The 12,500-nt window shown below is 42.5% G+C and overlaps 2 protein-coding genes across 11 annotated transcripts in view; one reads left to right on the top strand and one right to left on the bottom strand.

Annotated features, from left to right (window-relative positions):
- Positions 1-12,500, bottom strand: part of LOC135090206 (lactosylceramide 4-alpha-galactosyltransferase-like) — a 26,612-nt gene that overhangs the window by 9,278 nt on the left and 4,834 nt on the right. For 2 of the 6 annotated variants that reach the window (XM_063986675.1, XM_063986677.1), the window contains exons 1-2: positions 2,688-2,845; positions 1-147 (exon numbers count right to left, since the gene is read on the bottom strand). The exon at positions 1-147 is cut by the window's left edge and continues 45 nt beyond it. In XM_063986675.1, the coding sequence (XP_063842745.1) occupies positions 1-121 (121 nt within the window). In that variant the 5' untranslated portion in view covers positions 122-147; positions 2,688-2,845. Of the gene's footprint in view, positions 148-1,839; positions 1,981-2,687; positions 2,860-12,500 lie in introns of those variants that run through there. The other 4 variants (XM_063986672.1, XM_063986674.1, XM_063986673.1 and 1 more) reach the window with 3 other exon arrangements.
- LOC135090207 (uncharacterized) overlaps positions 6,992-12,500 on the top strand; it is a 27,660-nt gene continuing 22,151 nt past the window's right edge. Inside the window, exons 1-3 of one of the 5 annotated variants that reach the window (XM_063986680.1) lie at positions 6,992-7,130; positions 7,932-8,191; positions 8,537-8,682. In XM_063986680.1, the coding sequence (XP_063842750.1) occupies positions 8,610-8,682 (73 nt within the window). In that variant the 5' untranslated portion in view covers positions 6,992-7,130; positions 7,932-8,191; positions 8,537-8,609. The other 4 variants (XM_063986682.1, XM_063986679.1, XM_063986681.1 and 1 more) reach the window with 4 other exon arrangements.

The following is a 12,500-nucleotide window of genomic DNA, read 5'->3' as shown; positions in this document are numbered from 1 at the left end:
TCTGCAGTCTGACAAGGTACTTGTTGTCATAGGAGTAGTGGAAGGTGAGGATGCCGCCCGCCACCAGCATCAGCAGCAGCAGCACTCGGAACGCCTTGCTCACGGTGGTCACGCTCCACATGTTGGCCACGCCTCCCGCTCTCTGGTCTGAGTGAAACACATGAGTGGTACATTTTGGAGGTTTCCCTTCTGTGGCTTCCTGCACCCCAGAGTCCACGGGGGTCATCTTCCGCCATTGAGACGCCATCCCTGCCCTCCCGGCGAGCCAGGTGGAGGAAGCCATCTCCCCGCCTCTCCTCCACGCACTGCCCGCCACCGCGGCAACACCTCACCACCACACACGTCTCAGGCCCGTATTCTGAAACGCCATGCTCTCTCACCACCACTATTTTCCGAGGCCACAGACATGATCAGCCGGGTTCTCAAGAGTGCTTGTCCCGTTAATAATGTAGCAATCTCGTTAATCTGTCACTAAAGCCAAATAGCATCTTAATAATCCGTGTAATTTCAACAAGAACCTTTTGAATGTCGTGGAGGTTTGGCGCTCAGGTGTTTCAGAATACGGTCCCCACGCTCAGGGCCTCCAGGTTGTCATGTTTCACGTCCTCTCTCTACGATTGCGTCCTGTTCATTTCAGAACAAGAGTGTCGGGAATGACTCAATGCTCGCACCCACGCTCCCTTTGCCTGCCTACACTGCACGCCATGATCTAAGGTCTAAACACATCCTTCCGTGCATCCAAAGTGTATCACGCTTCCAAGTAAACACGTAAAGGGCTTTCAGTGACTGTTATTTTGATGTCACGCTTTGTGAGGTGATGTGCTGCAAGTTGTGATGCTTTAATTACCATCTGATCAGTGTGTATGTGTATGTGTGTGTGTGTGTGTGTGTGTGTGTGTGTGTGTGTGTGTGTGTGTGTGTGTGTGTGTGAGGGAAAAGAGAGAGCAGGTCGTTATTCTCATCTCGCGCCAAACACAACCTGTCACTTCCGCTCCTAGCTGTCCATTTCCGATATATTATTTTTTTTTTGTGTACTTGAAGAGAAGGCCGGCGAGAAGGAGGGAAGGAGGGAATGGGAGGGGGAGGGGAAAGGAAGTAATGGGAGAGGGATAGGTGTTGGAGGTTAATGAATAAATAAATAAGTAGATAAACAACTAAAGATATTAACAGGTAAATAAATAAATAAACAAATAAATTAAGGGCAGGCAAACCAGTGGCGGTCTTTACCTGATGCATTTTCAAGTACTTTCAATCATTCCATTCAGTGTTCTGCCTCTGCACCAGCTGGGTTTCCAGTGGCAGGCTCTTCGTGTATCAAGGACTCTGCTGTTATTGATTAATTTGCTGCTCACCTCGCTGCTGGGAATGTGTCACTGTTGGAGGCGATATTGTTTCAAAGCAAATGACGCCACCTTGCCTGCAGGGCGCTGACTCCAGGCAAACACCAAGAAGCCCGAGCCGCCGGTACAGGTTTACGAGGCCACACGCGCGCGCGCGCCCACACACACACACAGACACACACACACACACACACACACACACACACACACACACACACACACACACACACACACACACACACACACACACTCTCTCTCTCTCTCTCTCTCTCTCTCTCTCTCTCTCTCTCTCTCTTCTCTCTCTCTCTCTCTCTCTCTCTTTCTCACGTACAAGGTAACAATAGTTGATACAAGCGAACAAGGTTAACGTGCCACAAACATTGAAACTTTTCCCACATTTTGGTCCTGAAAATTTCAGCCTGACCTTACTTAGTGAAGTAGTCATGACATGACAGCCTAGTGATCTGAGCGCACGACTTCTACAATGGCTGGGTCTTACTGCGGTGGTGGGGGCAGTTGTGGCTTGGTGGTTGAGGCACTCCCGAGTGACACCTTGGTCTGTCCCCTGCATGGCGTGGCTCCCTTCTTGCTTTTTCAGGGAAGGACGAGGGGACAGCTTCCTCCATCTCCCCTGTGAACTCTGCAAACTTATTTCTTTTTATTTATGTAAGAGATTAAGGCACTGGCCAAAGAGCGAAAAAAAGGCCCACTGAGGTGTTAGTCTCTAAAGAGAGATCAAAAGGATCATTCAAAACCAGAGGATAAGTGTCTTAACCTTTTCACAATTAGCAATACCAGGAACAATGCGTGAAGTCTTGATAAGCAACTACAAGAAATCTAGCGATGAAAAGAATACAATTTTGCAATTTCTTCCCAGTTCAAGGATTGGATCTGGCTACAGAACAAGTAAAAATGTCTCAGAGTGATTGATAATTAGGGAAAGGTGTACGAAGTGGCAGTCAAAGGGTTAAAACCTCCCTATTGAAAGAGTTCTAGTCATAGGAATGGGGAAATACAGAAGTCATACATAAATGAGATGATTTGACCAAGAGTAGAAAGCGAAATGGGAAAAGTATTTTGGCCACAAGCAAGTTTTAAGAAATGCTTTTGTACATGTTCAAAATTGACGCAGGGAATAATGATGTTAGATATTCAAATAACACAAAGAACAAAATCCCGACAGACTGACAGGGTGCCGTGTACACTAAGGTCTCGTTTTGGCCACAAGCAAATGCTTGGAAATATTTCTGTACACGTTCGAAATTGACTCGGGGAATAATTTTGTTAGCTATTCAAGTAATACAAAGAATGGAATCCTGTCTCGTAAACCCGCAAATCCTTTCTCACCTTAACACGAAGATTCCACCAGTAATTACGTATTTTTGCTCCTTTACTTGCTGTGTCTTTACTTACTGAAGGAAATGTTACGTCTCTTTCAGTAGGAACAGTTGCCGTACACTCAGAGAAAGAATACTGATAAGTGTCTATCTCATGACTTGCCACCCAACACAGATATCACGGGCAAGATAGCGTCTTATCTGCTGACTGCCTTGTCGGATATACTGACTTTAGAAATTATCAAGACGAAAGACTGATAACTTTCATATTTGAGTTTATGTGTTTATGTGTTTAGGGTCATGTAATTAGTGGGGTGCCACAGGGATCAGTATTAGGGCCATTGTTATTTCTAATATATATCAATGACTTGGATAGTGGAATTAGTAGTGATGTTAGTAAATTTGCGGATGACACAAAGATAGGTAGATTAATTAGGTCAGAATCGGATGCCATCGCCTTGCAGGTAGACTTAGATAGAATGAATGAATGGACGGATAGATGGCAAATGCAATTTAATATCAATAAATGCAAAGTGCTTAGCGTAGGTAGAGGAAACCCACACAATAGGTACACATTAAACAACCAAACTCTGGTAGGTACAGGGTACGAGAAAGATTTAGGAGTTATAGTTAGCTCTGAACTCCGTCTAGGGAAACAATGCATAGAAGCTAGAAACAAGGCAAATAGGGTACTAGGATTCATTTTTAGGAGTGTTAAAAGTAGAAGGCCGGAAGTTATATTAAAGTTATACTTGGCGCTGGTCAGACCTCATCTAGACTACGCGGTGCAGTTCTGGTCCCCACATTACAGGAAAGATATAGGTCTATTAGAATCAGTACAGAGGAGAATGACTAAAAGGATACAGGAGATGAGGAGTATTCCTTACGAGGCGAGGTTGAAGCTGTTAAATTTACATTCTCTAGAGAGACGTAGGTTAAGAGGGGACCTGATAGAAGTCTTTAAGTAGTATAAGGGTTATAACAAGGGAGATGTAAGGAAAATTCTTAGGATCAGCAACCAGGGTAGAACAAGAAATAACGGGTTCAAGCTTGAAAAATTTAGGTTTAGGAAGGAGATAGGAAAAAACTGGTTCTCAAATAGAGTGGTAGATGAGTGGAACGGACTCAGTAATCATGTAGTTAGTGCTAGGACACTAGAGAGCTTTAAGAGAAGATTAGACAAGTTTATGGATGGGGATAACAGATGGAAATAGGTAGGTGTGTTTCATACAGGGACTGCCACGTGTAAGCCTGGTCGCTTCTTGCAGCTTCCCTTATTTCTTATGTTCTTATGTTCTTATGTGACAGGTATGAGGGTGAGCGAGGAGGAGGAGTAGGAAGAAGAAGAAGAAGAAGAAGAAGAAGAAGAAGAAGAAGAAGAAGAAGAAGAAGAAGAAGAAGAAGAAGAAGAAGAAGAAGAAGAAGAAGAAGAAGAAGAAGAAGAAGAGAAGATGAGTGACAACAACAAAACGAAGAGCGACTTAGGATAGGAACAAGAAAGACGAGAGGAGAGGAGGACGTGGAAGACAAGAAAGAGAACGGTGGGAGTTAAAGGAAGGAGGAGGAGGAGGAGGAGGAGCTGCATCTTGGCACACTTGCACTGCACCTGGTGGAAGAGAGAGAAGAAGAGGGAGAGGGAGAGAGAGAGAGAGAGAGAGAGGGAGAGAGAGGAGAGCTTAATTTAGACATGTTCCCCTCCCCTACCTAGAAGTTTCTCTCTCTCTCTCTCTCTCTCTCTCTCTCTCTCTCTCTCTCTCTCTCTCTCTCTCTCTCTCTCTCTCTCTCTCCCTGACATTTCCTATATTTTCTGTTTCTCCTCTTTCTTTCTCTCATATCTTCCCTTTCTTCTCTCCTCTTTTTCTGACTCTCTCTTCCTTCCTTCCTCACTTCTTTCTCCTTCCCTTAGTTTATCACTTCTTTATTCCTTCTTCGGTTTCTCTTTCTCTTAGCGTAAGGAACTATGGACGAGAGAGAGAGAGAGAGAGAGAGAGAGAGAGAGAGAGAGAGAGAGAGAGAGAGAGAGAGAGACTACAATTAAGAGATACATAGAGGAGTTGGTGAGTGAGTGAGTGAGCTAATTTTGCAATGGTAGAGGTTAGGATCGTGTGTGTGTGTGTGTGTGTGTGTGTGTGTGTGTGTGTGTGTGTGTGTGTGTGTGTGTGTGTGTGCCTGCCAAGTTACTCTCTCATCCCTATTTCTGATACTCCCCCTTAGCCCCCCTCCCTCTCTCTCCCCTCCTCTTTCTCTCCCTCATGTACCCATATCCTCTCCTCTCTCTTATCCCCTCCCATATCCCTTTCGCTTTCCTTTTCCTTTCATCTCTCTCTCTCTCTCTCTCTCTCTCTCTCTCTCTCTCTCTCTCTCTCTCTCTCTCTCTCTCTCTCTCTCTCTCTCTCTCTCCATCTTTCATCTCTTAAATTTTCCTCCGCGACACCTTGTTCTCTCCATCACTTTTTCCTCCTCGCTCCCCTCATCGTTTTTTCCTTCCACCTCCACCCTCTCTCTCTCTCTCTCTCTCTCTCTCTCTCTCTCTCTATTCTGGTTAAACTATCTTCAGTCTCCTTACGTAATTTTTAACACTCCTTCTCCTCCTCCTCCTCCTCCTCCTCCTCCTCCTCCTCCTCCTCCTCCCCCTCCTGCTTCTCTTCATTTCCTTTCGTTCCTTTTTTCCTCTCCTTTTCTTTCTCAGCTTTTTCTTTCTCTTCTCCTTTCTTCATCCTCCTCTCGTTTTTTTTTTTCAGTTTCTTCCATCTGTTTATCTTTCGTTCTTTCCTTCTTACTCTCCTTTTCTTTCTCATCTTCTCCTCCTGTCCTTTTTCTTTCTCATTTTCCTCCTCTTTCTCTCATTTTTTTTTCTCTCTCTCCCTCTCCTTCTCTCCCTTTCATTTTCTCCTATCTACTACTTCCTTTCCTTTCTCATCTTCCTCCTCCCCATCCTCCTCTCCTTTTCCCTCTCTCTTTCCTCCTCCTCCTTCTCTTCTCCTTTTTCATCCTCTTCTACCGCTATCCCTTTCGTCATTCAAATATCTGGTGTTTTCTCTGATCGCAACACTATTTTTACCTCTGCCTGACTAACTGACTCAAGTTTCCACTGAATCACGTCTACCTCATCTCCCAGACTCACGTTGCTTACTGGGAAATTATTACCCCCCTAGATGGAACTTTCGAATATGTTCCTGGTTGAGAGAAACTGGCTGCATGCTTTGTAAGGAAAGAAGAAGTTGATGAGACTGAATATTAAGTTGAAGATTTGAGTCTGTTTTAGGTGTTATGAATTGTGTATTTCATTATCTTATGTCTCTTTTCGTCAGTTCTTATCGTTCTTTGTTGTTTTTTCATTAGTTTTCATTATTCTTCATTACTCTTCATTACTTCATCATCTATATACTCATCACTTTCTATCGTTCCTAATTATTTCTTTCAAGTAATTTCCCGTCACTCTCCTTTGCATCTCATCATCTCTCATCACTTTTCAACACTTCTCATAATTTCCTGCCGTTCTTCGTTATTTCTCTTCACTTCTCATCACTTTTCATTACTTCTTATCATCTCCAATCACTCCTTATCATCACCTATCTCTCTTTGTCATTTTCCATCACTCAGTTTTACTCCTCATCATCTCACATCACTTTCCGTCACTTACCGTCATCACACGTAACTCTTCATCACCCTCCATCATCACCCATCACCTTTATCACTCCCCATCATCACCAATTATTCCTTATCACTCCCGATCATCTCCCACAGCATCATCAAATATACCAACACCATCATCACCACTACCACTATCAGCACCATAACAACAACAACAACAACAACAACAACAACAATAATAATAATAATAATAATGATAATAATAATAATAATAATAATAATAATAATAATAATAACAATAATAATGCCAGAAGTGATATTAACTTTCAAAGTGCCTTATTGTAAAACTGTTCATTAATATTCTAAGAACTCACTTCATATTTAGCAACGTATTTAGACACACACACACACACACACACACACACACACACACACACACACACACACATACAGTAATAAGCATCTGTCTACACAATTGGCTATAAAACTGACAACAATAACACAACCACGATCACCACCACCACCTACACCACCACCACTACCATCACCACCAACCTCATCATCACCACCACCACTGGCAACAACAACCAAATTAAAACCTCTCTCTCTCTCTCTCTCTCTCTCTCTCTCTCTCTCTCTCTCTCTCTCTCTCTCTCTCTCTCTCTCTCTCTCTCTCTCTCTCTCTCACTGACATAAGGCCAACAAATCTAGCCCGGCAACGTTCCCCTTTCCGCCCTTCACCACCACGCCCACCACCACCCCCACTACCACCATCACCTCCACTGCCACGACCACCACTGGCTGGCGACGCAGAGCAGTTTGGATGGTGAAGTGGTAGTGAGCGCTTCTACTGACGAAGGTGGCACTTACAACCCACTTAGACGAGCGCACGATTGTTATTATTATTATTATTATTATTATTATTATAATTATTATTATTATTATTATTGTTGTTGTTGTTGTTGTTGTTGTTGTTGTTGTTATCGTCGTCGCGTAATTCGTGTTATTTTTGCGTGTGTGTGTGTGTGTGTGTGTGTGTGTGTGTGTGTGTGTGTGTGTGTGTGTGTGTGCGTGTAGAGAGAGAGAGAGAGAGAGAGAGAGAGAGAGAGAGAGAGAGAGAGAGAGAGAGAGAGAGAGAGAGAGAGAGAGAGAGAGTCTTTGTGTATATTATTCCTTTTTTATTTATCTTTCTGAGTGATAAGATTTGAAGCAGTGACACAAAGCAACAAATTATTTCTCTCTCTCTCTCTCTCTCTCTCTCTCTCTCTCTCTCTCTCTCTCTCTCTCTCTCTCTCTCTCTCTCTCTCTCTCTCTCTTCCTCTTTCATTTAAGCGTGGGAAGTGATGAGAAAGAGAAAGAAAAGTGAAAATATAAAAAAGAAACAAAAGAAAAAGACAAATATGAAGACATTATAAGGAAACAAAATATGTAATAGGAAATTTCAAGTGTGTGTGTGTGTGTGTGTGTGTGTGTGTGTGTGTGTGTGTGTGTGTGTGTGTGTGTGTGTGTGTGTGATGTCCACAAGACAACAGTTACAATCATACTCCACCAATCAACAATAACTGATCAAACTTAACAACAACAACAACAACACCTTTTCTTTCTTTCTTTCTTTCATTCCTCTGCATTAACAATACACTAACTGGAAAAATAAACATAGGAAAGCATGAATTAAGTATTGTGAGTGTGATGAGAATATCACGATAGGCAGAACAAAACACTTTCGACTTGACATCTGACAGAAAAAGAAAGAAAAAAAGAACACGATCGCGAATGACATAAGTGCAGTGAAAAAAAGAAAAAAGAAAAAAGGAGAAGCAAAGATACGAGTCGATGAAAACTGTGAGCGTGATAAGTTAAGAAGACCGGAAGATATTCTAGTGTCCTCAACTGATATGGTTAACTGTATCTCGTGACCAGGTGTGTGTGTGTGTGTGGAACAGGGAAGGGGTCGTGACCTCAGCCCGTAATCTGAAACGCTCTGCTCTTTCATCACAGTCATTTTCAAAGGCTATAGAGACGATTAGCCACTTTCTCATGAGTGCTTCCCTTTTTAATAATGCAACTAAATCTTGTTAATCTGTCACTGGAACCGTAAAAAAAAAAAAGTAAAAAAAAAGCATATTTAAAAGCCCATGTAATTTTATCTAGAGCCTTTTGAAAGCAGTCGGGGTGCGGCGCAGAGGCTTTCCAGAATATGATCCCTGCTTAGATACCCTGATCACACCCACTTATTCTTTTAATCACTTTATGCTGGACGGAAAGTGGTGTGCGCTGTGAGGGAATCGGTGAAGGCGCGGGTGACAGAGCGACGCGAGGCACGAGAGGAGGAGAGGCAATGGCGTTAAGAAGAAAGGGAAGACTGGTAACACACCTGCCCTTCTTGCTTACCTACTTGCTTCTGAGTACAGGTGAGTGTCTCATTCTGTGTGTGTGTGTGTGTGTGTGTGTGTGTGTGTGTGTGTGTGTGTGTGTGTGTGTGTGTGTGTGTGTGTGTGTGTGTGTATGTGTGTGCTTCTCTGTTTTTCTGCACCTGTGTGTGTGTGTGTGTGTGTGTGTGTGTGTGTGTGTGTGTGTGTGTGTGTGTGTGTGTGCTTCTCTGTTTTTATGCACCTGTGTGTGTGTGTGTGTGGACATGTTTAAGAACCGCATCGACGTGGCACGTCATTATCTATAAAGAATTACTTAACCCGTTCATCACAAACATGATCAGAGTGTGGTAGACCAAGAGTGTTTCCAGCTTAGTTGTGTAATAGGGATCGTCCTTGGCTTCTGTTATATTACACCGTCTGACTCACCGTATTTTAACCATTTATTCTTCTCAGCTTTGCAGGAAAAGATAAGGGGCTTTGATAGTGATAAGAAGTTTGTAATTATCGGTGATCTGAATTCCAGGTTTGGCTCAAGTGTACTCAACTTGCCAATAAAAAGTGAGATACCTTATGTACTCTTATACCTCGTAATACCAGATGATGTTAGTGTTGCTAATGATAATGCATATGTTTTAGGGACAATATGTTCAGACAATGATCTTTTAGTACTTAACAACTATCCACTCCTACAAATTTGTTCAAAGGTGAAAAAAAAAAAAATAAGAAGAAAAACCAATGGATTAGATATATGTCTTTTAACCTTCAATTTGTTAAACAGTACTAATAATTTTAAGATTCACCAGACAAATTTTTTACCCTCTGATCACGCTGTCATCAGCTTGGAGCTTATATCACGTGACATGGACATAAACCACCTGTGCCAGCGTGCAGGACAGCTGAGGCAACATTGGCCCTGGGAAACTCGGGAACTTGAAGAAGTGGTGGTAGGTAAATCTGTTACACTTGACAATATTGATAAAGACGTGTTTCTGTAAAACCTATTTGAAGTGAATATAAGATGTGATGGACCAGAGGATGTTCGTTTAATTGCTTTCAAAATCTATGAATCCCTGTATATGAGTGCAGCCACTAGTCGCGCCAACCCTGTGCGGCACCGGAACGAGGGTAGCCAGGATCTCTGGCTGCTCTCTGACCCGGATAACAGGTGCATCTGGGAGGCCATAGACTGGAAAGGGAAGTACCAGGAGAGGGAGAAGGCTAGTGTGGTTCCATCTGACCAAGATTTTAAATTGTTTTATGAAAACTCGTTTAGCGAGGTTGACCAGCATGCGAGTACTGATGTGAATGACCATAAATCATTTAGTGTAGTCATGTAGTGGGTTTAATGATAAGTTCACAGCACCCCATGAACAGTGCTTTAGACCTCACTGGGAGTAATTATCGTTTCAGCAGGTGTCTACTGCCTTTCTCTCACCCCTATTCTGCCCACCTCTCTAATGCAAGAGTTGACCAGTATTCTCAATCATTCATCCCTTTCTCTGGTAAACTCTGGAACTCCCTGCCTGCCTCTGTATTTCCACCTTCCTGTGACTTGAATTCCTTCAAGAGGGAGGTTTCAAGACACTTATCCTTCAATTTTTTACTACCACTTTGGACCCTTTCCTGGGACTGGCATCTTAATGGGCTTTTTTTTATTTGATTTTCGTTGCCCTTGGCCAGTGTCCCTCCTACATAAAAGAAAAAAAAAGTGATAAAACGTGTATTTGATGCTTGCCTGATGTCATCTTTCTTATACTGCTGCGAGTCGTGGTTAGATGCGGATTTAGGCCCTGTCAATAAACTGTATCACTGGGCTTTGAAGAGCCTCCTTGATGTCAAGGGAACCACGTGTAACGACATTTGTTACCTGGAGTCTGGATGTTCTCCATTAAAAGTTCTTGTTAAGAAAAGGCAAAGGGATCTCTTTACAAGTAAATGGGGAGAAAGGGAAGCAATGAATGATGACCCTTTTGCCTGTGCAGTTAAGACCGTACTGAACACAAGAATGAACACAAGGCTGTACGTGACAGACTTGTTGCAGGAGAACCCCGATGACATTGGTGTAGGATGGGATGAACTAAAAAATAGTGTGTTAAACTCTGCGTCATCAAGGCGAATAACATATAGGACTATAATTAATCCAAGTCTTGCAGTGCATCCCATCTCTGTGACAAAGCATAATGTAAGTGAACGTCACAGGACAGCATGTACTCGATTTCGTGTGTCGGCGGGCACTCTAGCAGTGGAGGTTGGCAGGTGAAGTAGGAGGGGGCGAGCCCACCTTCCACTAGCAGAGAGGGTGACGTGCAGACCAAGGTGCATGTGATCGAGTGCTGTCCCTTAACGCAGCACATACGAGACTCCTATCGGTTTTCATCCATCAGTAACTTATTCTCTGAAAATGTAGATAACACACCTATATGCAAAATCACCTGGGAAGTTTTAGAAATTTACAAATACGAGTATTGAATTTTAGGCATGTCGGTCATTTTGTATTTGATATTATTTTAGTCAAGTGTTGTTTTATCATTTTTATGACTTTTAACTATGTAGGTAGTTATATTTATTTTATCTTTTATAGTTTTTAGTTGTTGATTGGCAATAAGTATTTTTGTTTAATTAGGTTAGTTTCAGTAGTTTGGTGAATGATGCACGTTTATGGTCTGGTGCATTGTCATTGATGGATTCAGCTCTGTAGTGTAGCTTTTAAATTTCCTCCCACCTGCTGCACTTTCTCGAACACATTTCTCAATATTGATTAACGGATCTTCATTACTATTCCACACAGCTTTTTTTTTTTTTTTATGAACGGAGACCAGGTGTGCTTGCTTCTCTACACATGTTGTATACAAAACGATACAGTTGTTCCAGATCATTGTTTTCATGTTTCTTCGAAATAAGTTTTCTTTTTTTCATTGAGGTTTTGTACTGGAGGGATACCTGCCTCTATCATACAGAGGTTCATACTCGTATTTTTCAAACACCTAGCAGACATTTTACTAGACTATTATATTTTTCTTCCAGTATTTTTTGTTTTCTTTACCGACCATGTTTCTGAACTGTATAATAACTAACACACACACATCACTGCTGCTTCCAACACTGTTCTCTTGTAAATAAATGACATCTGAGTGTTATTGGCACACACACACACACACATACACACACACACACACACACACACAAACAGATATCACGAAACAAACAAACAAAAGTACAAAATAAAATGCTACACAACAAAGGTACCTAATAAGGATAATAATAACGGTAGCGAATATCTGTGTATTTCATAATTCTTGGGGATGCATTTCTTAAAATTTCTTGTAGGGAAGTTTATGTTTCGTGAATGTTGCTGAAGTGGCGGGAAGGGGAGTGAATAATGCGCTGCTTGTGATAATCAAACGGAAATAGACGAGGAGGAGAGATGCCAACATTTTTTTCAGACAGAGAGAGAGAGAGAGAGAGAGAGAGAGAGAGAGAGAGAGAGAGAGAGAGAGAGAGAGAGAGAGAGAATATATGCGTCATTTCCTCTATCTTCTTCTCTTTTCCTTCCTACTTCCTCTCTTTCTCTTTATTCCTCCCTTCTTTCCCTTCTCTTGTTCGCTCAGAGAGAGAGAGAGAGAGAGAGAGAGAGAGAGAGAGAGAGAGAGAGAGAGAGAGAGAGAGAGAGAGAGAGAGAGAGAGAGAGAGAGTTCAGGAAGTAAGAGCACAATGATGGGGAAATAACACCTTTATTAGATACAGGAAGTTCCGGATGTGTGGGTGTGTTGCAATGGCGCCGCACCCATTCCGCCCACGCCCCGCCCATCCCATCCACGCACCCCACCTCACCCACACCCAGCACACACCACATCCAC

This window comes from Scylla paramamosain, chromosome 34 (assembly GCF_035594125.1).
Source record: "Scylla paramamosain isolate STU-SP2022 chromosome 34, ASM3559412v1, whole genome shotgun sequence".
NCBI lineage: Eukaryota > Metazoa > Arthropoda > Malacostraca > Decapoda > Portunidae > Scylla > Scylla paramamosain.
This window is presented reverse-complemented; position numbering and strand designations above follow the sequence as displayed.